Genomic DNA, 25,381 nt, shown 5'->3' on the forward strand with positions numbered 1-25,381 from the left:
GAGTTATATACTATCCATTAATTTTATCTTTGAACATATAAATATTAAAAATAAGAATAATTACCATTTTTTGTGTTGATTATATTACGAAATTTCATTAAATTAAAAAAAAAAACAATATGTATATTAAAAGAGGTAAAAATATTATGAATATAAATTAATCAATACAAAAAATGGTCATTGCTCTTATTTGTAATATTTATAACGATCCTTTAATTATGTCCTGAAAGACATAATTAAAAGATCGTTTACAAACATCCTTGTCCTTGTAAAATTAAAATCACTAATTAAATAGATGAATGAGTATGAGTATGAATTTTATTGCTAATGTCGACTCCATAGCTCGCTATTAGTCTTAACGTGCGATAAAAAACTCCGATGCCTGGTGATAATACCAAGATATTCGTATGACATTACACGTACTGGGACTCGGGACGAACCTGAAAGATTTTAATGCATTCCTGAGGCCATAAGAAACAAAATATAAAAACAATATCACTATATTGTTTATGACCTATTGCATAATTTGAAGACTTTAGTGATGTTGCCACTCAACATCACTAAATTCATCAAATTATGCAATAAGTCATAATAAAAAGGCCTTATTAATCATTTCGGTTTCCTCCCGAGCCCTATACAGGTACTCTATACACCCAATATCCTTTAACTAAGATCTATTTATTACTCAGTCCGTACCAAAATTAAAGCATTATTCAAGATAACTATTTCGGTACAATAATCACCCTTATTAAAATTACGACGAGTAATAACTACAAGCGAACGATAACATTCAAACGTATGGAAACTTTCCGTTATTGCGCTACGCAAGTACCTCACCGATTGTGTAGGCAAGCAATTTATTAGAAAATTATTGTACCCAAAGACCTTCTCTATGGTTTAAAACATGAACATTGTACGCTTAACATTTTGTCAATAAAGACAGTTTCACATTGCAGCATAATAAGTCGCTATATTTAATGACAAAATTGTGAACATAAAAGATAAGTGACAAACCATCGATATCATATTTAGATTTAGAGAACCCACACGAGTTACGAACTTGCTGCGCTGTTATCTTTACAATGACCGGTCATAGTGAGCTCTGATTAAATCATAACATTTCCATCATACATTGTATGCTTAAAGTAGGACTCCTTGTCTTTACAAATTCATAACGCAATAAACGTTTATCAACACCCTTTAAAAGTCTAACACTTCAATGCAATGTTTTGGATCTTTTAGATCTCTTCAAAGCCTTTGAAGACCTCACCCAAGGTAACACGAAGTCTCTGAAACGTAGAAAAAAGTATATTATTAAATCATATTGAAATAGTCACTTGTCGTGATTCACGTTATAATATTTAGGTCGTTGGATTATCGTCTACAGGGTTTTTGTGGTGGAATTTTATTTAAGCAATACGACGGGGGGGATTTAGTTTTGTCGTTTGCAAACATATCACGATTATAAAAAAAAACTACCATCGTGGTGTGATGCTATACAGCATGAGCACGGAAGATTTTGTAATTTCATTTACGGTACAAATAAATAAAAATTGTACTCATACGGTTTAGGCATTGTGACACCGGGGTCGTGGTCGTGCTAGGTAGATGCTATCTGGCTCTTTTTAAACCCAGTAGTCCAACTCACAACAAGTAGAGAATATATGATTCTTGTTTTAAATTCAAAAGTTCGGCCGCAGGGCTGTGCCAAGGCCTTTATAAATTCCTTGATTATTTTTATTCCGGTACAAACATTAGAATGGTAAGTATTTAATATGTATGTAATAGGCACCTATGATCATTATACAAGGTGTTACAAAAATTCTGACGATATATTTGAGAGCATATTTGTATACTTACCTAGTATCATATAACGACAAGGAAAAAGTAATAATAAATATTTTAGCGTCAATTCAAAAACCCGCCTGAAGCGCCACCTGCCGAAGTCTAAACGTAAAAAATGATTTCAGTAATAAAAAAATAACTAATATCTTTTTGCTCGCCGGCGATGGTCCGCCCGGGCGCAACTCTTAGCAAACATGCTTAGATCTGTCGCGTCGTCACTTTTTTTTACCCGACATCTGCACATTTTTTTTGTTGGACGTGGGACTACAAGTTATAAATCGGTGTACACTGCTCGAAGCGTGAGTTAAGTGGCCGAGACATTAATCAAAACGAGGTCTAAATCTCTAGGTTGAGTCCTCTTTCGGTCACAGTTTTTAGTCGAAGTACTCGGTCCGTGCTGTACAGACCAGTGAAGTATAAACTACAGAAAACATGAAAATTCAAAAACCGCTAGAAACTTAAGATGTTTTTGATATGTCAAAGGGCTGGGAGGTGAGGGTTTAATCTATACTGCTTCGTAGAAAACACGCATGCACTTACGCCGGCGGTATGGCAGGGAGTATCTCGCCGAAAGCCATGACGGGCAACGTGTCGGTGATCTCGATGAAGCGCGCGTCGCGCTGCGTGTGCGGCCAGATCGTGAAGGTGGCGGGCGGCTGCGCGGGCGACGCGCTGCCCCAAGGGTCGCGCTGCCGCTGCCGCAGCCGCTCCACGTGCCGCTGCTCGCGGATACGCCTCATGTGCCATCTACGACATACAATCATAAAATAATACTTTTGTGACTGATTGAACGCATTAACTGCCATCGTTTTTGTAAAAACCTAAGTTTTACCATAGATACAGACCACTCGAATGTCAAGACGGCTTATCAAGGACTCATACGGCTTGTCAATATCATTACTAGCCCCATACAGTGGAGTTCGTCTAGTGAAAAAACAAATATTTAATTAACTTTTACTCGTGTAGATCTGATGTTTAACATTGTCAAAATCATATATATAGTCTTTTCTTTAGGGAACTTTTGCATGCATGGGCTCGAAGCAAAGTTGTCAGTACATTAGCAGAGCCGTGTTATTTCCTCTAGATATAGCACTTTCTTCATCTGTTAAATTCCTACCCGAAATAGCTTAGAACACAATTTGTGTACAAATGGGAGAACTTTATATGCATCGATCATTCTTATGTCATAATGTGGTGTTGCTTGGATTGCAAGGTATTTATAGGATATTACCAACATCTCCTCGAAACGAAACGGGAAAACGTCAATTCCAAAAACTTCAAAATACTAAACAAATCACTGTTTACCTGAGCTGTCGTCTCTCCTCGGCTTCTAATTTTTGGTGGCGTTTTTCAAAAACCTTGTCATCTAAATTCTCTGTCCCCTCTAGGGTGTACGTGCTGGTGTAGGGCTTTTCTCTCCATCGTGGCACCTAAATTGTACAATAAAAGTCAAAAACAGGTACTAAATAACGAGGGATGGCACTGGTATTGATCCTACTAATGAAGAAATCGAGTTCAATCAATCCGAGTAAGGGCCACTATTTGTTTTCGATCTCGAGTCATGGATGCTTATTAATAAATAAATATCAGGGGATATTCTAGAACCTCCGAAGACCCAGCCACAAGAAGAAAAAATCCATTGAAAATTATTTCTATTTCATCGAACTTAACAAGTCTTAGAATAGATACAAAATATTACTTAGCATATCATTGACCTGATTACCAAATCTAGTGGTTTTTATATTGTGTTTACATTTTACTAAGCAATAAAAAGGGACTATGTATTTATATATTGTATCATTAGATGATCACGGGAGAGGTATGGAGGAAAAAGAGATGCAGCGCCGATCCCAAGTGATGGGAAATGGCAAGCGAAAGATCGTCGCTTAAGAGTGAAAGTAGCGACATCTAAAAAATACCTCTACAGTCGAAACTTTGCTGTCAGCGGGAGGATCCACGTCCTCAGGCTTGACCTCGGGGTCCAATCCGAGGTACCACGAGATGTCCGGATCGCCCACTAGCGTATGGTACGGTTTCTTGGTCACCATGCCTGGCAGCGGCGATTTCTTACCACGGCAAGCGGCTGGAGATGTAAATGATTGCTATGCACGTGAACTGTTTTCGTGTTTACTGATTTGTTTTATATACTTGAGCTTAAAATGTTCAATACCATTGAGTTAACATATTTACTAGGATCATGATGATCATTAGCCATGGCACCAAATTTTTCACAAATACTTATTTCACCAATACTTAAAAGTAAAACCAAAAACTTTTGAGGAGTTTCAAAATTGTTTACTTATTTCATCAATACGTATAAAAATTAAAAACCAAAAACTTTTAAGGAGTTTCAAAATTGTTTACTTACATTTTCCCTTAACTAACTTTGGTTTGGAGGCTGTACTGGTCGGTGGGAGTATGGCGGGACCTTTCGGAGGATTTTCACGTTTCGTTTTGAGTAGTCCGGTGGAAAGGGCTCGTTTTCTACCACGTTTGCTGTCCCCTCCTCGTTTACTCGTCACTGTTACTTCTTCCTAAAATTCATTAACAAAAATAATTAGTTCCAGTACAAGTAAAGAATTACACTAATAGCTCGGCATGGACCGATCAGCCAATACGCACAAATAAGCACAAATGTTAAGAGCGCTGGATCCTTCGATATATACTTCGATCCAAGAGCGGAGCTCGGAGGATTCCGACTTAGTGGGTGTCGAATTCAGAAATTCGCGGAGCATTTGACATTTAACTGATTCGCGGTGAATACCTCTGTGTGCGCGGTCATGAATCGCAATGGCCTCGCAGCGGGACTAGATTCATTATGGCATTTGTTTTGCGTAGCTTGAGCCTAGCCGTTTAGAGGTAAAAATAATATTAAAGAGAAAAAAAAGGAAATAACGAAAATTATAACTATGTAATAATATAATTGATACCTACCATTGATGTATTAGGTCCCACGAGACTAGTAGTTCGACCCGCTCGTCTTTTGGATTTATCGGGTGAGCTCTTGTCGGTAGTAGAAGTAGTAGGGCTAAAGTCTATTGGATTCAGGCTGTCCAAGTTCAAAGATGGATCCGAAGAAAATAAATCTTGAAATTCAACGGCGTCCAACGAGGGCAAAATATTAGATGCTAAATTATTGGGGTTCTCCCCATAGGAAAAGTCACACAGGCTCGTCTCGTTGCCGGGCTTGTTTGGATTATACATCCGCCAATCGATCTCCGGCTCCGTTTTAACTATATCTAAATCAGGTTCGACAACGATGAGCGTCTTTGGCGACGTTTCCGCCTTCAATTCGGATGGGTGCATATAATTGGTGTTGGTGAGGTTGTACCGATTGTCCAGCTTTAACTTGTTGGTGAGTTTGGCGGCGTCGGGCGGCGGCTCATAGATGCGGCGCGAGGGCGCGGGGCCGCCGGCCACAGTCTCGGTGCAGATCTTGATGCGGCCGTGGTTGGTCTTCTGCAGCATGAGCTTGGGGATGGGCGACTGCTCGCGCATGTCGGCCTCACCCAGCTGGTAGGGGTCCTCGCCCGTGGGCGTGGTGTCGATCAGCTGCAGCCGGTCCGACAAGGATCCGAATTGATTGGCTCTCTTAAAATTACTTTTGGATTTCCCGTATGTATTGATCATTTTCGATTTTTTATTTACACTAAAATTACGCTCTAATGGCTTTCCTTCTTCCAATACTTTTGCTAGAAAATAAATAAAGTGTTAAATAGTGTGGTAATTAAACTTTACAAGAAATAACGCGAGGTCAGTATTACTTACCACTTTCTACAGGCTCTACTTTAACTCCAGGACTTTTCATTCGATTTAAGCTGCTAATTCCAGAAGTAGTTCTTCTTCTATTCCTCTGTATTCTTTGTATAACCGGATTTCCACTGTGGAATATAATAAGGTATTTAATAATGGTGCAAACAGTGTCTCTAAAAATGAATCGTCTTAGGTACCATTCAAACACGCAATGTGTTCAAAGATAGACAATGTCTTTTTTTACATTTTTACTTTATAAAATTAAATATGTATATGCTTAAAAAATGATTTCACTTATTTAAAAGAATAACCAAATAATTATCGCATATTTCAATTTTGGGGCGAAATCCACTAAGTTCTTCTTTTAACACATACCAACATCACTTGCTAAGTTTTGTATCTATGCTTAAGAATAATAATACTCACCTATTTGATGTAACCGTGTACAGTGGTTCAGGCCGGTTTTCAGTCTTTATTTCTTTTTTGACAAACGAACGCTTACTTTCAATCATTGTGAAGTTTTCGCAGCTGAGGTTTGTGTCCAGGAGTGTTGGGACGCCCAAATTATCTGGTAAATAGCTAATTACATCTGTAAAAAGTGTTAGTCAGCCTAAGAAATGTTTGTGAAATAAATCAATAACAAACAATGATCATGTAAATAAAAGAAAGTGCGTATCTATCATGAATGAATCTGATATGATAGAACATACAGTTAAGAATTAAATTTTAACACAAAAGGCCTAAGGAAATGCACTAACATTATAAAGGTATCGGCACCAGAGTTGAGGTCACACAGAACACTCAGTCGTTAATTCACTCCCCTTTCTGCAATAAGTACTCCATATAGCTGCGTGTATATTGACCTCAACTCCTGCCGATGCCGGCACCTATACCTAGTTTGTTATGTTTCTATGCCCGTACTGTTACCATACCTATAGATCGTGTCAATCATTGTCATGTTATTAAAGGTTAGATTAGACAAATCTGCGCGTCATCGTGGATGACAGGAACTATATATTCATTACGTTTGGCTCGTATAAAATATATCTTTTCACTATTTCTTACGCATTTTAACCAGTTTCGTATATTATTCACAGTCAAAAATATTTTTAGTTATTTCGTTCTTTTACTAACCACAATCAGGAGTAGAAAAAATTGTAAATAATCAATCACAATAAAGAACACCGAGTCAACATGCATTATGTATGTTAAGTAAGGATATTACTGTGTAGGTTGAGTACATGTAAGTTTAAATATATCTAACGTAGACTACATGTGGTTAGCGTTAGTAATTTATTGAACTTTTTACATATTAAATAAATATACACCTTGCTATTTTCCTATAGGTAAGCAAGCATATAAATATTAAGATCGATTAGTAATAATGTGTATAATTATCCTGAAGTTGTACATCTTGACAGTCATATTACTCAATTATATTAAAAAAGAACTATTAATATAATATAAGACAAAAACTAAACTATTCATATAACATAAGGCGATAAGACCGCCTGTTGTTGCTTAGTTTTTTATTGCTGTAGTATTTAATCATGTTTTCGTTGTGCACAATAAAGAATATTATTATTTGTTTACCTCTTCTGCAGTTTTTAATTAGCCCAAATATACTTATCTTAAACAGAGTGCCTTACCTGCTTCTGAAGTCCTGGCAATTTCAAAAGGCTCCTGGGCAAAAGGTTTTGCTTTGTTAATATCACTTTCGAATATAAAGGAATTTGTTCTACTATCTGTCAACAGGAGCTCCGTAAAACTATTAAGCATTATCTGAAAATACACCGTAATAATTATTAATTACTGGTTACTACTTCAACATGCAAGAAAATTTGTTCATATACATAACTAACTCATATTTCATTAGTTCATTACGTCAAAATACAAATCAATCAGAATTTAGCGTACAGTAGAACAATGAGAGTTCATTAAATACCTAAAAAATAGTTAACAGCAGAATATTAAATGGCGAGTCCACACTGCCACACAAAACGGCCAGGGTAGGTGCTTCGGCCGAGGCACGTCTACTCTACCCTGGCTGTTTTGTGCGCGAGGAAATTGCCTCGCGCGTATGCTCGCTCAGTGTGGACCCGCCTAATGACAGAAACTGAGCATGAACATTTACATAACATATATCTATGTCTAGTACTAGTTTTCGTTGCTAGAAATAAAAAGGCATGGTTCTTAAGCTTGCCTACTTTCACAATGTCATACTTTTAAAAGTGTGAATGTCTAACATTTTTTGTCTAAGTTTACAAGACTGCAAGTTCATAAGAAAATAAAAAATAATGATGGGTCTGGGTGCAGGTACCTTAGAGTAGTTCTGTATACATAACTTCTACTCATCCTAATATCTATGTATTACAATTTCTAGCAATGGATGGCTAGGTTTCTGTGATTCTTAAGTTTATAAACAATGTCCATTAAAAATACTAAACTATTCTGTAAAAAATCTTTCATATTTAAGATGATTATGAATATCATTGTCAAATTTCAAACATTGCCAGTTTCTATACTGTTATAGTTTTAATTTAATTAAAAAGAGTATATTAATGTAATACCTGTGATGGTGGACTAGGTTCACTTTTGACAATGGTTGAAGTCACACTGGTCACGCTGGAGGAAGGCACATGCACCAGAGGTGGGGGGTTAGCAAAGTGTCTCTGATTAACTGTCAGCCGCCTGTCCATGCGACTCAGCTTCGACTTAAGCTGAAAATGATTTAATACTCATTTGTACACACATTTAATTAATATTAAATTCATTTAATTCAATTTGATCATAGTAAAAATTTTCACTTAGATTGATGAAATAGTTTACTCATTTGATTTGCCCATGTTATGCTTTTGTGAAAGATCATCACAATGTATGAATTTAATGCATTTTTACTAACAATTGCTTTAACAACAATTTTTTATAATTTTTAGGTGTAGGATACCTTGTACTGTTACTGCATTATATGGTTTTCTTATCAATTTTCTCAGGGACTGAGAGAGAGAAAGATAGTGAATGCATGAGAATATCAAATGCGAAAAACATCATATTGCAGTTAGCATGAGTTGAGTTAATTTAACCACCCATAGTTTTGCTTAAAGCAAACCTAAAATCAATGCATGTGTTTTTTTTGCATGATAAGAGCTAATTTAACAAATTGTTTTCAATTTCACATGACAATACACTAGGAACACAGAATTTCCCATAACAAAATCTGTGTGAACTCTTCTAATTTTTATTCCAGGTAAATTTATGTAATACAAAGTGTTCAACCCATCAACCATCAGTTACCCCATATTCCAACAAATTAACAAATAAATAAAATAGGCATACAAACATGACGGGTAAATAACAAGTAAGACAGTATATGAGTATAGTCACCATCAGCTAAAGTAGTGTATGAGTCAAAAGTAGAATACCACACTTAGCTTTAGAGGATATGGGAGCTGACATTTAAATATTTTAGGTGAATTTATCCATCTCGCTAACAGAAGCAGCTCCTTAAACCAGTGAGATAAGGACAATGCCAGGTTAGGCAAAAAATCTCATACTCAACTATTTCCTCCTCCAAATTTTGGAATTGCTAAACTTAACCATATTTAATGAAATTTTTAGATTTAAATGGTAATGAAATTATCTGTCGGACTTCTTTGCTTTTTAGGCTAATTGATGTCAGTTTTGATTACCATGCTTCTCTTTGTGGCCTAGTAAATTAGGCCGTTTTTGCGAATATTTGAAGTGCACTAGTGCCTTTAGACACAAAAATATCAAATAAAGTAAAACAGTTCAACACAGATCTTAATAATAGTAATCTGTGTTGAAAAAATCATTGCTCTGTCAAAAACCACAGAGGAAACAGTCAAGTATATTTGTGGGGATAAATGACCTCTCCTGTTGCCTCTTAATAAAAAGAGATACATAGAACAATTCGATTGAGGCAGACACTTTTAAACACATACTGTAGAGTTATAGGTATTTGGAAATTTATTCAACAGCGGCAGATACTTTTGGTGCATTGTTTAATCCGCTCCTATTGAAGCTGACTGTACTAGACTTGGTGAGATGTTAAAAAGTCCATCAGGTTCATGTAAATTGCCTAAATTGGTATTAATATCTCTGCCTTTTACGTGGAAAATATTAGAGGTAATAAACCTGAAGAATGTTAGCATCTTATATATTGAATATTATACCTGTGTGACTAATAATAGATCAACTTGAAAAAAAAAGGAATAAGTAAATGGTCATCAAGTTAACACATTAAGCAAGTCTGGGCTGAATGAATGCAACATGCAATTGACAGCCCGCCTGTTTCCGGGCATTCCTACATCCCTCCACTACATCTAACACATTAAGTCCTCATACAATATGTTCTAATTTCCCCATAAGTTCAAACAAATAAGTTTGATCACAATTCCATACTCCACATATGGGTCACCAGATATACATACATATTAGTACAATATCTTTCTGAATCCTGTTCTCTAACAGTTTGAAGACTTGAATTCCAAAGTGTGATTAAAAAATATCTCTTTATTAAGTTTGTTTAGGTGTGTTAGTTGTATATTAGTGACCCATATGAAGGGGACAGGCTTGTGGAGATAGTCCATTGTGACCCATATATGGGGCACTGGACTGTTAACATGTTAAACATCTTTCTTTAGTGAAGGTGCCGAATGTGTGTCTCAATCATGCAGTTTATTTATACATATTATCATTCATACATATATGCAAATCTATTTATTATGCAACCTCAGATATTATTAAGATAATGCAGAAAAATATATTAATTGTTATAAAAAAAAGTTATTTTATACATATAAATTGCGAGAAATTTACTTCATTTGCATAGAATAAGCAATAATTCATTAAAGCTTGTTGCTTATTATATGTAAATAAGTAGTAATGTAAAAAAGTGCTTTGCATGTGGTTAATCAATAGTTAGTGCACAGCGCCATCTATTAATAACACTTAAAATTACATCGCTATAGTTTGTTTGCAAACAAGTTGATGTTGTTTGCCACTGAGACAATATTCATTTGTCACTATTAAACTTTGGTATGCTTAGGAGCAGATCTGCTCCATATATATTCAACCAAATTCAACTGAAACATGAAGATGGTCATGGTTGCTAAATAAATGGCAATTTTTAATACAAGCGCATACGAAAGGTTAACACTATATCATTTAAGAATGTAAAAAATCTCATGTGTTTAGATTATTTAATGTTAACTGAGTATTTCCAATGCATTTATTTTTTGTTATTTAGCTTTGTAGTTTAATAATTATTTAGTTCAATGAAAATATATAACCTAGCAGTTTAACTGTCAACATTATTCTTCACATGATATTTTTTCTAAATTTGCAAATTGAACAAAGATTATAACAAGGATTACACCTATTTCATTTCATTTCACTTACACCTATTTTTATTACTGAATTAAAATATCTTATAGGCTTGCCAAACAAACATGAGTCATTCGCACAGCACATTAAAACTAACAATTTGTACACTGGTAATGTTGTAATAAATGAAACCTGGCCAGTATTTGATAATTTTCATTTCTTTTATTCAACTAGACAGCTACAGAGTAAGATGGTAAGTTAATAAGCAGTGCCAGTAGGGTACTCACTGTGTCATTCTCTTGTTTTAATGCCTGGTACAACTTGTCTCTTTTAGTGATCAGCTCGTTCTGTTGTTGTATGAGGTCCAAGTGGTATACAAGGAGGTCTTTGAGTCGCTTGTTTTGGCCCTCAGAAGCTGACAGCTGCTCAGTGAGTCTGGTCACATCTGGGCTTCTACTGACAACCAATTCTTTTTCTTCAGTAACTACACAATGTGTCGTAATTTCAACCTCCTTATCGAGTGTAAGGGTCGATCTGCGATCCGAACTTTCAGAGTGACATGCGTATATATGATCAAAAGGAAAACTCAGCAGGCCGTCTTTAGTTTCCAATTGATTCAATGTTGAAAGATCCGCCGAGAAATTCACCAAATTCGTTTCATTTACACTACTACGACTGTTCATTTTTATAGGAAGCCAACCGTAAGTCACTCTCGACGAGCCTGCCGGCTGTCAAAACCTGCCTACCGACACTACACTTTTGTTCGTTTCATTACAACTGAATTGCAGGTTTGCTTCGCGGTGATGCAAAACTATATCTTCACGTTGACGCGGCATTACATGGTCAAAACAGTAAGAAATCAAAGTAAATGCGTAATATTTCTGACATTTCATTCACGCACATGTAAAATTATAAAAGACGCACATAATTGGTATGCTTCTGCTCCGATCACTATCTTCAAGCTCTAAATTGATTACGAGGTAAAGCATTTGTACAATTAATTCAGAAATAAATTATAATAGTTGAAACATCGATCATAATTAGTTTGAATGGGAACTAAAACGATATAAAACCGTAAATCTTAAGAAAAATCTACAACTAGCGTCAATCAAGGCGTCAACCATAGACAGTTTTTATTTTTTTTTCGTGTTTTTAACCTCTGACGTAGTGTAGACATGACACGAGTAGTTGCCAGTTATAAAAATGTAAACTAGATTTTCTGCTTCTCTGCCTGCCAAAACACATTTGGCTATTTTATTTGCGAAATATAGCTGCGTTAATATCGATTTCGATACTGAGTAAGAAATGTGGTGTAAATACTTGAGCAAATACCCATGGCCAAGCGAGACTGTGATCGGTTTTATGATGAATGCAATATGCCTTTGAGTAGCATTTGATATAATAGTTTCAATACACTGTCGAACCGAAGCACAACCGTGTTGTCCATGGTTGCAAATCCGTACTATATTTGATCGAGCTATGTGTTTATTATAGCGATATCCCGCGTCGGAGGGACATGCGAATCGGATCCAGAGTGCTATACGCCTCAGGGCTTCTATTATACAATTTGGCTGAGATTGATCTTTGGCGACGACCCCAAGCCACGCCTATAATTTGGACAAGATTACATGATTTACATGATTATGAAGTTTAGTTTCACGACGTTTTCAGCCAGGCATTTTTAAGAAAAGACGGGTAAATTAAAAAAAATTTTGGCGCGAAGGGTTATCGTCCCATATAAAATTTGAATTTCGCGCTTTTTTCTACGGATAAAGTTGTTTTTTTAAACTTTAAAAAATGTAGGCGCGAAGAGTTGTCCTTCCATAGAAAATTTGAATTTCGCTGTTTTTTCTACTGACAAACTGGGTTTACCATGGTGTATCAAACACATATTGGCTGATTTACATGCGTGCCGAGACTTGCCAAGTCAAGTATGCAGTATGCGTTAGAGGAAGCAAGCGATATTGCTATATCATTCCACTTCCACCGCATAGCTGCGACTGGGCGCGCCACGCAAAACTTGCCACCGGATTTGGCGAGAGCGCTTTTAACGTTTTACCTCAATAACTCTGAAAGTATACATCTGTACCCCTAGTGTAAATTTATTCGATGGCGTAACGTTACGTTTGCGTTAAGTCTTATTTTGTATGGGATTATGAGTTTCCGCTTGGCGCGCTGTTTCTAAATCCCATACTAAATGAGACTTAGCGCAAACGCGTACGTCACGTCACGAAATCGAATAAATTTACACTAGGAGCTCTGTTTAAAATTTTGCTTGTCAAATCCCTCGGCTATTGGTGTAACTAGTTATTTTATACTAAAATTACGCTGCCTTAAAATGTAAATTAAATGAAAATATTACATGTTTTAGTATTATTTTTTCTATCGAGACAACTTTAACTAGTAAGGTTTTGCTTGGCGTCTGTTGATATTTTTCCTTTGCCTTTGTAAAAACGTGTAACCATGCAATATAAAAATATATATAATATATTAAATTAAATTAAATATCCGTTTATTTCTGGCCGGGGGCCGGTAAAGAAAAATGTTAGTTACAATTCCTTAGACTATGTTAGCACCTACACCTAGTAATTACAACGAAAGTATTAATAATTAAAAATTAGAATAGATAATACATTATATGATATATTGTTTTGTTTTGTGTTTATTCTGTGCTAGACTTCTTTTATTGCACATGGAACACCTACTGACATGACATAAATTTATTTAGCGGAATTAAATAAAGGTAAAGGTTGTCTGGAAGAAATCGCTTTTTAGCGATAAGACCGCATGTTGTTTACCTCTTCTTAAGGTGTTGTATTATTTGTATTGTTTTTGTATTGAGGTGTGCAATAAAGAGTATTTGTGTTGTATTGTATCAAAACTACAATTTTGCCGCCACTTTAGCCTATCCTTAAGTTCCCCAGTCACTAAGGGCCACTTGCACCAACCACTAACCCGGAGTTAACCGGTTAAACCTGGAGTTACCATGGTTACCAGTCCAATTTGACACTGGGTTATCGGTTTAACCGGTTAATACCGGGTTAGTAGTATGGTGCAAGTGGCCCAAGAGACTGACCCCATTTTGAGACATTGTGTCGTTTGATTTGTCTTTGCGTGCGTAGAATAATATTAAAATCAATAGCGGATTTTAGCGACAAAATATCCGTGCACTAGTAGCCCATTTTATTTATTGGTTACGAGTACTTATACCTACAATAGAGTGGTTTTAAACTTGGCATCCTCAGGGCGAAAGTGAAACCTACCATTATCAGAAAACCTAGTACATGAACTAGGTAATGTTTTAGTAAGTAAATTTTATTAAAACTACCTACTTAGGTACATCTTTTTCACCTCAACGTCTACCTAACAGTGTCAGTTAGAGCCGTGAGCGCCACTCGTACTATTAGTAGGCTGAGCAGGTTGACCTAATTTTGCATACAGTAAAGTTTAGCCAGAATCAAATTTTACTAAATTCTTTCGGTATGTTTAATACCTGATGTTTGTCCTTGAATCTAGCATTCGGTTACTTTGCCTCGATCGTAAGATTTCGGCTCCGATGTGTTCTGGACCGTTGCCAAAACAGTTTCATATAGAACTTCACTGCACATAACCATGAAAATAAACATCTATGAATAAATTCTCACAGTTTATAGATACCCGATTCAGTCAACGCCGTGGATTGACCATAGAGCCACTGCAGAAATTTTTGGTGACAACTATTCGTGTGACAATAGTGTAAAACTGGCTCACCAATTTTGGATTTCGTATCATCCGCCTACCGGTAAGAATAGGTTTAGATGTTTGGTTTCAATTTTTTGTTTCAAAACAAGAGCTGGGCTGAAATGTAGGTATGTTGTTTTCTTTATTAAAAGCCTCTACTAAAAAAAATATATCAAATAGGTGGTGTTATTTTTAGCTAAGTAGATAAAAGGGGCCAAATTTTACGATGGTTTTTTTCTTTTTAGCTATTATATATCACCTATGTTCATTTATCGTCGGCTGTTATTAAAAAAATATTAGATATTAGCAACGAAAATCGGCAAATTATATGTAGAACGCGGTTAGTTTAGAAAGATTTTGTTAGATCAGTCTGCAACAATCCTGTTAAATAAAAAATTGAAAAGACGTACTTTTAAATTTCGCAAAATAAACAGTATATCATAATAGAAAACAGGTCAAGTGCGAGTCGGGCCACGCATTATTGGGGGTTTATGTGCTTATAGACAAAAAACCAAACAGCAGACGAAGGGGGTAGCTTCGCGGCACTTACGTCGTCTTAATAAAAAGATAAGTTTTTTGGAAAAGCTTATTACCTAATGGCTATACCGATTATGTACAAATTAATTTTCTTGACAAGTAAATTTTCTGAAGTATTTTCGTATTTTTTTGTACGTTTGGTTCAAAAGATGGGGGGAAAGAGCCCATTATTTTGGACTTTAGGAAGCTAGGTATTATTCTCCAAAAGTATTTGTGGAATCAAATAAAAAAACTGGCCATAATGCTGCGTTTCAACCAGACATGTGTGAGGATGTGTTGAATTACTGCACGCTGAGCGAGGAAAACAATCGAAGTTAGTCATTCCAAACACATCCCTAGCATCCTTTGACATCTCTGGTCGAAACGCACCCTAATTGAGGGTACCTTCATATTATAATATGAAGAAACCCACTCAACCAAAACAGCGTAGTTACCTTCGCTTTTAATAATAATAATAAATAAGTTATAAAATAGTACATTACGATACAAGTGCAAAAAATAGGAAATTCGAAACGAGTGGCGATAAATTAAAACACGACCGAAGGCAGTGTTTTAAATCGACACGAGTTGCGAATTACATATTCGCACGTGTATCGTACAACGTTTTACAGTACATATGGCTCTTTAAAGTTTCGGCATATGCACGGAAAGTGCTCATTCCCGCACGCGTGCGGGAAAGTAGCACCATATGTACTGCAAAAGTCATTAACTGCTCAACGGAAGATGTTTTCCATAAATAGTATAAGGTATTTAGGTACCTATTCACTAGGTACTAGGCGACGGTATACATACGTATATAAATAAATGCCTACTTATATACACAGAGAACACCCATAACTCAGGAACAAATACCAGTGTTCATCACACAAATAAATGCCCTTACCGGGAATCTAACCAGTAGGCCAGACCGGTAATCATCTTTATTATCTAATAACAAATAATAATATCTTCTTTAAGGTACCTTAAACAAGTTTAAAATAAAATACCCATCAAATGATGTATTCAGTGCCGGATTAACCATTAAGCAAAATAAGCACTTGCTTAGGGCACCACGTCTAGGGGGGCACCAAAATCATAGGAAAAAAAAACGCGCAGGCTGCATCAGCATCGCATTCGTAGTGTAGTACTTATGTACACGAAACTTTTTGATACGTGTGCAAGTACCCATCTAATAACGAAGGGTCGTAAGAGAGTGAGTACACGTAAGCACATCTCCAACCTTACGCGGAGGCCATCAAAGCTCATGGCCAAAAAATCTTACTGTCGGGCTTGTGGCCAACCGATTTTCTCGACGTAGATTACCGATTTTGTAGCGTATTTTGGTCTCTTGCACACCAGATGTGTCGGCCAGGCCGAGTTGCTGCAGAGCTGCGATCCTGCGACCTAATTGTCAAAGTGTAATAAAGGGCCCTGCGAAGGCCGAAAAACAAAAGCATCTTATCAAGTTGCGCTTTCGATTTAAGGCAAAGGCCGAGCAGTAGGAGGACCGTGATTACATAGGTTCGATTTCAAGCCACTCTTTTACAGTTCGGCGTTAGGTCTTATGCGACGCCAGGCCTTCTACTTTTTGCAAACTGCCCCACTTTCTTTGGCCATGGATCCAAATCCATGCTGTCCTCTTTCGCAGCTGGGCTGCCTTGCTCACACCTCGCCATTAGTTGTATTATATGATAACGCGCCGCGATCTGACGCTGCGGACGTCCAGCTATTCATACCTCGCCATTGGTCAAATTCAAGCCTTGCTTTCTTCCAGCTCGACCTTTGGCCTCATCCGTAAGCGCTGATCGAACGCTCCGCGCATTCAGCCTTAGACTTTGCCTTTAAAAACACCTTCACGATTTAGGCCAATCAAATTAGATCCAAAAAAATATTATGAGGAATTAATTCCCAGCAAGCTGGAAATTGTTTTAATACATTTATTTGGTCCTAAATGCGTGTAATCCCAGTTTGCTCTATCCCAGGAGGTGTGCATACATTTTGGGATCCTTAGGAGATTATTTTTTCCTTTGGATGGGACCGGTCGATCGCGACTGTTAGTCCAGTCGATCGTGGCAAGGCAAAAAATATAAATACGTAGACCAATTTCATTTAAGGTTTCACGAAATACCAATTACGTAGATCGCACAGGATTTCGGTAAACAGGAGATCTTGGGTCTAATCAAGTTGGCCACCCCTGATGTAGAAGGAACCCACTATCAATTACAATAGCACTTGGTGGATCAGACACTGGTAAGAAAGCGTTTTCGGATTATTAACATGATTTTACCAAAAATAAAAAATGTCGACCTAATTTACAATTTAGGTACTACGAATACATATTGAGGTACCTTAAATCAATCAATCCATCAATATATTTTATTGCAAGAACATAGTTAAATTACATTTCGGATCCTTAGATATCAATTTTAATAATACTTGTAATTAGAACAAATTTTCCGTCGGCCGTACCGTTTTCGATTTACAAGCAAAAAAACTGAAAAAGAGGAAATATTTATGCACACCTCCTGGAATGGAGCAAACTAGGATTACACGTATTTTTAGGTCGAAAAAATCTAATTGTATTGGCCTAATTGTGACACATTATTATTTATAAAAACGAGACTTATTCGCGTTTACTGCCTATGTCTTACGTCTTCGCTTACACTTGGACCATGGTTGGCTTGGCCTCCGGACTTATGCGAAGCACGGTCTTCGAATTTGCTTACACTTGACCTTACCTACTCTGTTCTGTCAATTTCCGTGATAAAATGATGTGACGGATTGAAAATTCTATTCTCAGAAGTAATGCGGCAATAAACGTCATTCAATTTACCAAGAAAATTTAATGTAATCTTGATGAGGGGGCACCATGGTCTAGAAATGCTTAGGGCACCAAAATGTCTTAATCCGGCACTGGATGTATTATGGGATGGGCGAGTTCTTACATGCTTTTATTTAACTTGCAATGAACCTAAGTATGTATGTACGGTTGTACGGGTTAAATTTGACCCACTTCCCAGTTTCCGGTGAAGCTGAAAGTTTTCATACATAAGTAATTCAGGTGACAATGCAGTATTATGGTACCATCGAGCTGATCTGATGATGGAGACAGGAGGTGGCCATAGGAAGTCCGTGATAAAACAACGAAACCTAATTGTGTTTGGGGTTTTAGAATAGTCTGAATAGGTAGTAGTTGCCTGTGGAAAAAAAGTACAGTCAGAGATAAAAGTTTGTACCAAAAATGATTTTTTTTGCCAGAAGTTTTTTTTTTCAGAAGTTCTATTTTTATATATATTAGAGAAGTTATAATTATTATATATATTTATGTTTTAGGGGCGAAGCATACATCTAGCGGTGATGAGACTCCGCCAATACCAGAAGAGGAATTGGAGCAGCAGAAGATTGAACACGAACGTCAAATGCAGAAGGTTATCCGTTTATTTTGTACATTCCATTTATTGCAGCTACGAGTACATAGTTTTACCTACACACATTTTGTACTTTTACAGTTAATTAGAGACGAAGTCAAAGATAACAAGAAATATAAAGGCGCAAGGTCTGTTTTCTTTTTTTAAATGTTTTTTTAGTATTTTTCATATGATCAGGAAAAGGAATGCCAAGCACGGGAGGCTGAGGAGGACCGGAAGCTGGACATAGAGTTACTGCACCAGCGAGCCATTGAGGCGGAGGCCGAACAAAAGAGAGAGGTGAGTTGTTTCTCTTTATCCTTTTCTATTTTGTAAATATGCATTTTCATGGGATAGCCACCAGAGGAAAAAAATGAGCTAATGCCTTACACAGGAAGTAAAAAGGGGTATAACTTACTTGTTTTAAGTAGTCGTAAAGCTTTAAATGTTTAGTATACCTACACTCGTATTGATCTCATTAAAATGAGCACCTGCTTATCAGTGTAAGGGCTGCAAAAGAAAGTACTTTCCCGTCTACCCTTGCAGTCTTGCTTTTAGTATTGTATGTGTTAAGGATTAATTATTTAGATCGCCGATGCGGCAGGAGCAGTGCGTGGCATGAACACATCGTGGTCGCATCATGGCCTGTGTGAGCTGCCGCGCATGGCGACCAGGTGGCGCCACAGTAGGCCGTCCATACCCGACACCCATTACAGAGTGAGTTCAGTCAGTGTTTCTTGGTATATCTGAATTTAATTATTAGGGGCGATGGGATATATCTAGAATATATAAAGTTGCCTGTCAAATATCAAAAGCGCGACGATAATCGGAATGATGTCAAATGTCATTGGAACTATTGAATTCAGAAATAATACATACATTTGTGTTTGCGTAAATTATTTGTTTTTGTAATAGTATATTTCAAGATATAACCACTCATTTTATCCCCTGAATTTCGTCAGCATTTCGTCTTTTCCAGTCCGCTAACCGTTACATTTTGGTACATTCAAGCAGCCGTTAGCGGCCGCTCCTAAATCTGTGGGGTGATGTAATTATTTGTAGCAGCGGAATTGTACATATAGGTAGGTACATATGCTTCTTTCTTCCTCTCTCAGCTTTGTGTTAACTCCTGTCCACCATCAGCTACATAGTGGTATCCAGAATCTACTTTCTTATTACATTTTATTTTATCGGCACTTAATTATTTTTTAGTAGTAGTATATTATGAGATCTGATAACTTTTTGACAGTGCGAGCCATATTGTCTCATCTTGGCACCCTTTACGTGAAAATGTTTTTAGTACCTATATTTTGTTGGGTGACAACCAGAACTCACTAAGTGCACTTTTATGAAAATACAAATATTAATATTAGAAGGTTTTTGAAGTGAAACTTCTTATGCGACTTCCAACAAAGTTGCGTTAAACGTTTAACGCTATCATGGAGGGGGTATGAAAGCACTGTTGCCTTAAACGTTCAACGCTCCTGGGGAGGGGGAATAGAAAGAGACAGAGCGAGAGTGAATGCGTGGCACTCGAACGCATGCGCGTAGATACCTGTTACAGGCCAGCGCGAGCGTTAGCAACGAGTAGCGTCCAATATTCCAACGCAAGAGGGAGAGAGAAAGAAAGATACACAAATGTAGAAAGTAGGAGAGAGAAAGAGAGTGAGTCAGTAGATCCCAAGCACATGCGCATGGTATTCTTGCTATGCAGCGAAGTAAACAGTGTGAGCGTCGTGAAATTAGCTGAAATACGTACTTGCTGTTCTATTTTAATTTATAATATTCATTACTAGATGACCCGGTAAACTTCGTGTCACTTACCTCTTAATATAAACCATATGTATTTTAGAGCATTATTTTCATCTCCACATTACGAAGTTTTACTTCTTCCGCGCGGAGGGACTCCACGCACAATTTTTTTTGTCTTTTACATTTTAGCTATTGCCAAACTCATAAATTTCATACGACCAATTTATAACTAACTTACATATATCTTATACCTTTAAACGAGCAATTCTTGTATGTATATATATATATATATTTCTGGGATCTCGAAAACGGCTCTAACGATTTCGCTGAAATTTGGTATATGGGGGTTTTTAGGGGTATACAATCGATCTAGATTAGTCTTATTGTGACTAGCCATATGCCTATTTCGTAATATTGGCCTTGGTTTTATATTAAAACACATAGAAAATAATGAAAAACTACAGTACTCTTCGTTTGCATCTTTCATTCATGATTTCACTCCGTATTCTAACAATTACAACTTGAAGGACACGTTTCCGTATTTTACCACTTGTGATTTCGATTAAATACATAACACTCAGTAAATTTTCATTTATTTTTATTTTAAAATGCTGCGTAGAATGATAATAATCAATTAAAGTTAACCTAGAATAAATGCATAATTATTGGTGTAATAAAGAACATTGAGTTACTAACATAATAATAAACGTAAAATATTACAATACAGACGTTATTTTCAGAAAACAAAACTATAATACCTGAAGTTAAATAATAATGTTAGCATATTCTTGTTTGATAGGTTTTGAAACGTTTCATTTTATCATTTTTTTGGTCTACTTAAACTGTCTACTAAGCGAATACTGTCGTTGTGTGCGTAAAAGCCGTTGAGTCGCCAATGTGTCGCTATTATGTCGCCGTTGTGTCGCTATTATGTCGCCGTTGTGTCGCTACTATGTCGCCGTTGTGTCGCTACTATGTCGCCGTTGTGTCGCTACTATGTCGCCGTTGTGTCGCTACTATGTCGCCGTTGTGTCGCTACTATGTCGCCGTTGTGTCGCTACTATGTCGCCGTTGTGTCGCTACTATGTCGCCGTTGTGTCGCTACTATGTCGCCGTTGTGTCGCTACTATGTCGCCGTTGTGTCGCTACTATGTCGCCGTTGTGTCGCTATTATGTCGCCGATATGTCGCTATTATGTCGCCGTTATGTCGCTATTATGTCGCCGTTATGTCGCTATTATGTCGCTATTATGTCGCCGTTATGTCGCTATTATGTCGCTATTATGTCGCTAGTCGCCAATATGTCGCTGTTATGTCGCTATTATGTCGCTAGTCGCCGTTATGTCGCCGTTATGTCGCTGTTATGTCGCTACTAAAGTATATAAAAGGGCCGTAAAGTACGGAGGAGAATTATTCATTCTTTGACGATCGGACTGGCGGTATCTCTGGCTTTTGTTTGTTATTTTATAAAGCCAGATCACTGTTTGGACTAACAGTTTGTCCATCTAATCAGCTTCTCCCTAACGGTGACAAATTGCAGCTGTTTAGAAGTCTTTTGCTCCAAGTTGAGAGGACTTGGCGTCTCTTCTTTACCAACATAAGAGGCGAGCATACTCTCCTTAGTCTCAAGGTCCAGCTGTTAGATGAATGTGAGGGCATCACGTGCGTGCCATTGAGAGTAATCTCTGCTCACTGAAGTCTGCAGTAATTGAGGCTAGGTCTCGTATTAAATATATTTATATATTTCAGTGCTCTGGCTCATGCTAGTGCTGGTCAAGGGAGAGCTTCTGTCATGATTGATATCAATCACAGATAAAGTTTTAGTCATGGCAGGGTATCCCATGTGACTGGTACGGGTGTGTGTGCTAGTGTGCTGATTACCTATAGACATGTTAGGGCGGTCTATTCTCATCCACCGTGCCCACGTGGCGATGAGGGGGGGGCCAATCGCACAGACACTGGGGTTTGCTATGCCTCGGTTTTGTCGGCCGAATGCTTACAGCTTAGACTTGGGGATGCACTTGTGTATGTTCCAGATCACTGGATTAGTGGTGGGTGCGATCTGTGTTCTGGACATACTGGATTGGGGTCTGAGGGTAGGAATGGGGTGGAGTCACACACATTGTTATAGGGTCTCTCTTAGGTTTGATCTAGAAATTTGATTGGTTGGTGTATATATTTATCTTTCAAAAGGTTCCAATGACGTGAAGCTATGGTTTTATAACGTGTACTAATGATAATATCAGTGAAATACTGGTAATGGATTTTAATTGCCTAAATCTTCCAGACTGTTACTCTGAGTGGAAAGTTGAGGGTTATCTGTAACATCTTATATCTATTTATTTTCATTTCTGGGTTTTTGGTGTAGAGACGAAGTACTGAGTATTGCGATCAGGTCCTGGGGTGTTTATATATTCAATCCTTAAATATCAAGTTGGGTTTAGGAACACAGACTATTCTGGGATTGAAGAATGGTTTGTTTTAGAGACCCTTTGGCAGGCGAGCGCAGTCCATTGGAATCTTTGAGTGGAATAACACTCACCTTGATAGTTCGATCTCATAAAGTACAGTAATGAGTTAAACTTGTACTTCGTTTATACATTTAAAAGGCCTAGGAATTCAGCCTACTTTTAGCTATGGGGACTGGGATAATGGCTTAGTAGCCTTAGCTTTTAGATATAAAAAAAAGAGATAAGTAAATGGTGTCTGACGAATACTTATCGCTTCTTTTCGTCAGTCCTTAGGTTTGCATAGGGTTGCGAAGCGTTGGTCATAGCCCGTCTGGCTAATAAGATAGGATTAGGTGGCCCGATTGATATTGCTGATCGGAGTAAGAGTCTTCAGACCTGCATCTAGCATTAGAGGCAGCACGTGTGATCCATTCACACCTCGTTTAGAAGATGATAGGATTGATAGGTAATAATACTTAATCTTAATATAAGTGTGTAAATGGGCTTAACCCAGGAGTGCTGCTTCAATGTTACCCCGAAGACTTAATAGGAGTAGCAGGATTTTACCAAAAATATTTTTATATTATATAATCATATATGCTGCAATAACTAAATATCTTTCTAATGAATTAATAAAAATATATCTTACATTACATCAAAAATCATTGAGTTTCTGTAACTAAGGCTTCACCCGTCGTCTACGACCTTGTGCATGTGGGCGGAGCCTATATCCTTTACCACGACACTGCTCATACCTTGTCGATTGTTATATATTTTCATTCTACTTATAAGGTGTCATATTTAATATAGAAAAGGCTTCGATCAATAGAAAAGGGTTTGGAATAACACAGTCTTACGGTATTTTGCTGAAGGTTGAATCTTAACATAATATCCTATCGATTATTTCCTCTCAACATAATAAATTATTTAGTATGGTAAATTTCCAAGTCTTAACATCTAGGTAATACTTAATCAGGTAGAAACAGAGTCCAAGATTTAGTTGTTACTCATTAAAGAATCTAGAGTACCGCGGTTCACTTCGAGGGGTCCTAACCTGTAACTAGACGATCACTTGGCCAAATAATTGTTAAGGTAAAATTATTGTTGGGGTAAATTTTAGGGGTAATTTTAAAGGTGGGATTGATAACGATTAGGTTCCTTATTTTATTAGGTCCGGGGTTTAATAGATGGGGTAGATTGGGGTGTAGGTAGGGGAAGTTACATTATGTTTGGGAAAACGCGTGTTTTCGAGTTTTCATGCGTTTTTCTTTCGACGCAGACTATGGTCGCTAATTTCGTATTGCCGGCCACTGTCTGTCTGGTCCAGCGGGTTAAGACGCGGACGGCTAAACGAGTGTTACGGGTTCGAATCTCGCCCGATGACTAACTTTTGTTTTTTTTTTTATATGTTCAAATTTATATATATATATTTTAATTTTTAATATTTTAGACAAGTTTAATTTAGTAAAAAAATGTAGTTAAGATTATCAACCTATACACCACCATATTACAATAAATAGTTATAACCGAGCAAAGGTCGGTCGCCCAGGTACTTTTATAAAAAATCGTAAAACTACATTCGGCAGAACAAACTCACTACTGCATACAAATGTGTTTATGCTATGCATGATTGGATTTACATATGTATTTAAATCTGTCCGAAGGCAGAAAATAATACTCGTAAAATCTAACAGGCCCTATCAAACTCATATTCTCAATAAGTGGTTTTTATGATTTACATGACCTGGCCAAAAACGTAATAAGGACGAAAATGAAGTAACCGTATCTTGGCTTAAAATAAAATGCCTTAAATTGGAAAAAGGCTTCCCACGACAATATTTTACCGGTACCTATATTTTAGACTATACAAAAAAAACAATATTAGTAGGGGTATGGTCATCAACTAACTTTACCGGTTCAACTAAAACCTGCTTATACTAAATTACACCCAATTTCAGTACAAAAAGGCAGATCTTATTAAATTAGTCGAACTCAAGTAGATACCCGAGGAAAGGATATATGTCTCACGCTTCAACGACTCGAGCCTGGCCCGGGGTGTCCGACACTTCAGTTTTCTATAGAAACATCACTTTACCGATCAGCTATCATAGCAAAAGAAGTGTTGGAAGCCTGTCCCGGGGCCGGACGGTTCAGCGTGAGTCATCCTGAATTCGTTCGGTTGCATGAAAAACTAGAAATGATGTAAGCGCTCAGAAATCTCTCGCCAAAGCCAAATTCGATGCATCAGAGCGATGTGATTCAGAAATCGAGCAATAGTACATTACTATAGAGGACGGGAAACGAAGGGTTGCAGGCCAAGTAGATATAGACGGGCGAGCGTAGCGAGGTCGGATAGGGATACGCGGCCGGCAACCCCGTTTCTCGCCGAGATTTGTATAGTGCTTTTCTCAAACTTGCAATGAAATAATAATAAAAAAATAGGATGATGATGATGATTGATGATGATGACTGTTATTATCACTTGCGGGTTATTAAAGGCGGAACGAAAGTTTAATTATTTTTACGCTACGACGCACGGTTTAGGAGATACATCCCTCTAAAGATTTCTGCATGACTGAAAAAAAAAACTTTA

At 37.2% G+C, this 25,381-nt stretch overlaps 2 protein-coding genes across 4 annotated transcripts in view; one reads left to right on the forward strand and one right to left on the reverse strand.

Moving 5' to 3' along the window:
• Positions 1 to 66: 66 nt before the first annotated feature.
• LOC133515489 (uncharacterized) lies at positions 67 to 12,038 on the reverse strand. Its single transcript, XM_061848036.1, has 11 exons — positions 11,232 to 12,038; positions 8,169 to 8,318; positions 7,248 to 7,380; positions 6,025 to 6,187; positions 5,614 to 5,726; positions 4,780 to 5,537; positions 4,214 to 4,379; positions 3,765 to 3,928; positions 3,151 to 3,275; positions 2,386 to 2,592; positions 67 to 1,289 (listed from the first exon to the last, which is right to left on the reverse strand). Exons 1-11 carry the CDS (start codon positions 11,625 to 11,627, stop codon positions 1,217 to 1,219), a joined length of 2,448 nt encoding a protein of 815 aa, XP_061704020.1. The 5' UTR covers positions 11,628 to 12,038; the 3' UTR covers positions 67 to 1,216.
• A 2,510-nt stretch (positions 12,039 to 14,548) lies between these two features.
• LOC133515521 (voltage-gated potassium channel subunit beta-2) overlaps positions 14,549 to 25,381 on the forward strand; it is a 29,064-nt gene continuing 18,231 nt past the window's right edge. Inside the window, exons 1-4 of one of the 3 annotated variants that reach the window (XM_061848069.1) lie at positions 14,549 to 14,725; positions 18,514 to 18,608; positions 18,786 to 18,887; positions 19,176 to 19,304. In XM_061848069.1, coding sequence (XP_061704053.1) covers positions 18,600 to 18,608; positions 18,786 to 18,887; positions 19,176 to 19,304 — 240 coding nt within the window. In that variant the 5' untranslated portion in view covers positions 14,549 to 14,725; positions 18,514 to 18,599. The remainder of the gene's footprint in view (positions 14,726 to 18,513; positions 18,609 to 18,785; positions 18,888 to 19,175; positions 19,305 to 25,381) is intronic. The other 2 variants (XM_061848074.1, XM_061848079.1) reach the window with 2 other exon arrangements.

This window comes from Cydia pomonella, chromosome 1, assembly GCF_033807575.1.
Source record: "Cydia pomonella isolate Wapato2018A chromosome 1, ilCydPomo1, whole genome shotgun sequence".
In the NCBI taxonomy this organism is placed as follows: domain Eukaryota; kingdom Metazoa; phylum Arthropoda; class Insecta; order Lepidoptera; family Tortricidae; genus Cydia; species Cydia pomonella.

What these genes read in the sequence shown, in the direction of transcription:
- LOC133515489 (XM_061848036.1), bottom strand. Translation starts at nt 11,627, where the DNA reads ATGAACAGTCGTAGTAGTGTAAATGAAACGAATTTGGTGAATTTCTCG. An exon ending in TAAAACAAGAGAATGACACA is followed by an intron (nt 8,319 to 11,231) that starts GTGAGTACCCTA and finishes AATCATTTTCAG; the next exon opens with CTTAAGTCGAAGCTGAGTCG. An exon ending in CTCCCTGCCATACCGCCGGC is followed by an intron (nt 1,290 to 2,385) that starts GTAAGTGCATGC and finishes TCTACGTTTCAG; the next exon opens with AGACTTCGTGTTACCTTGGG.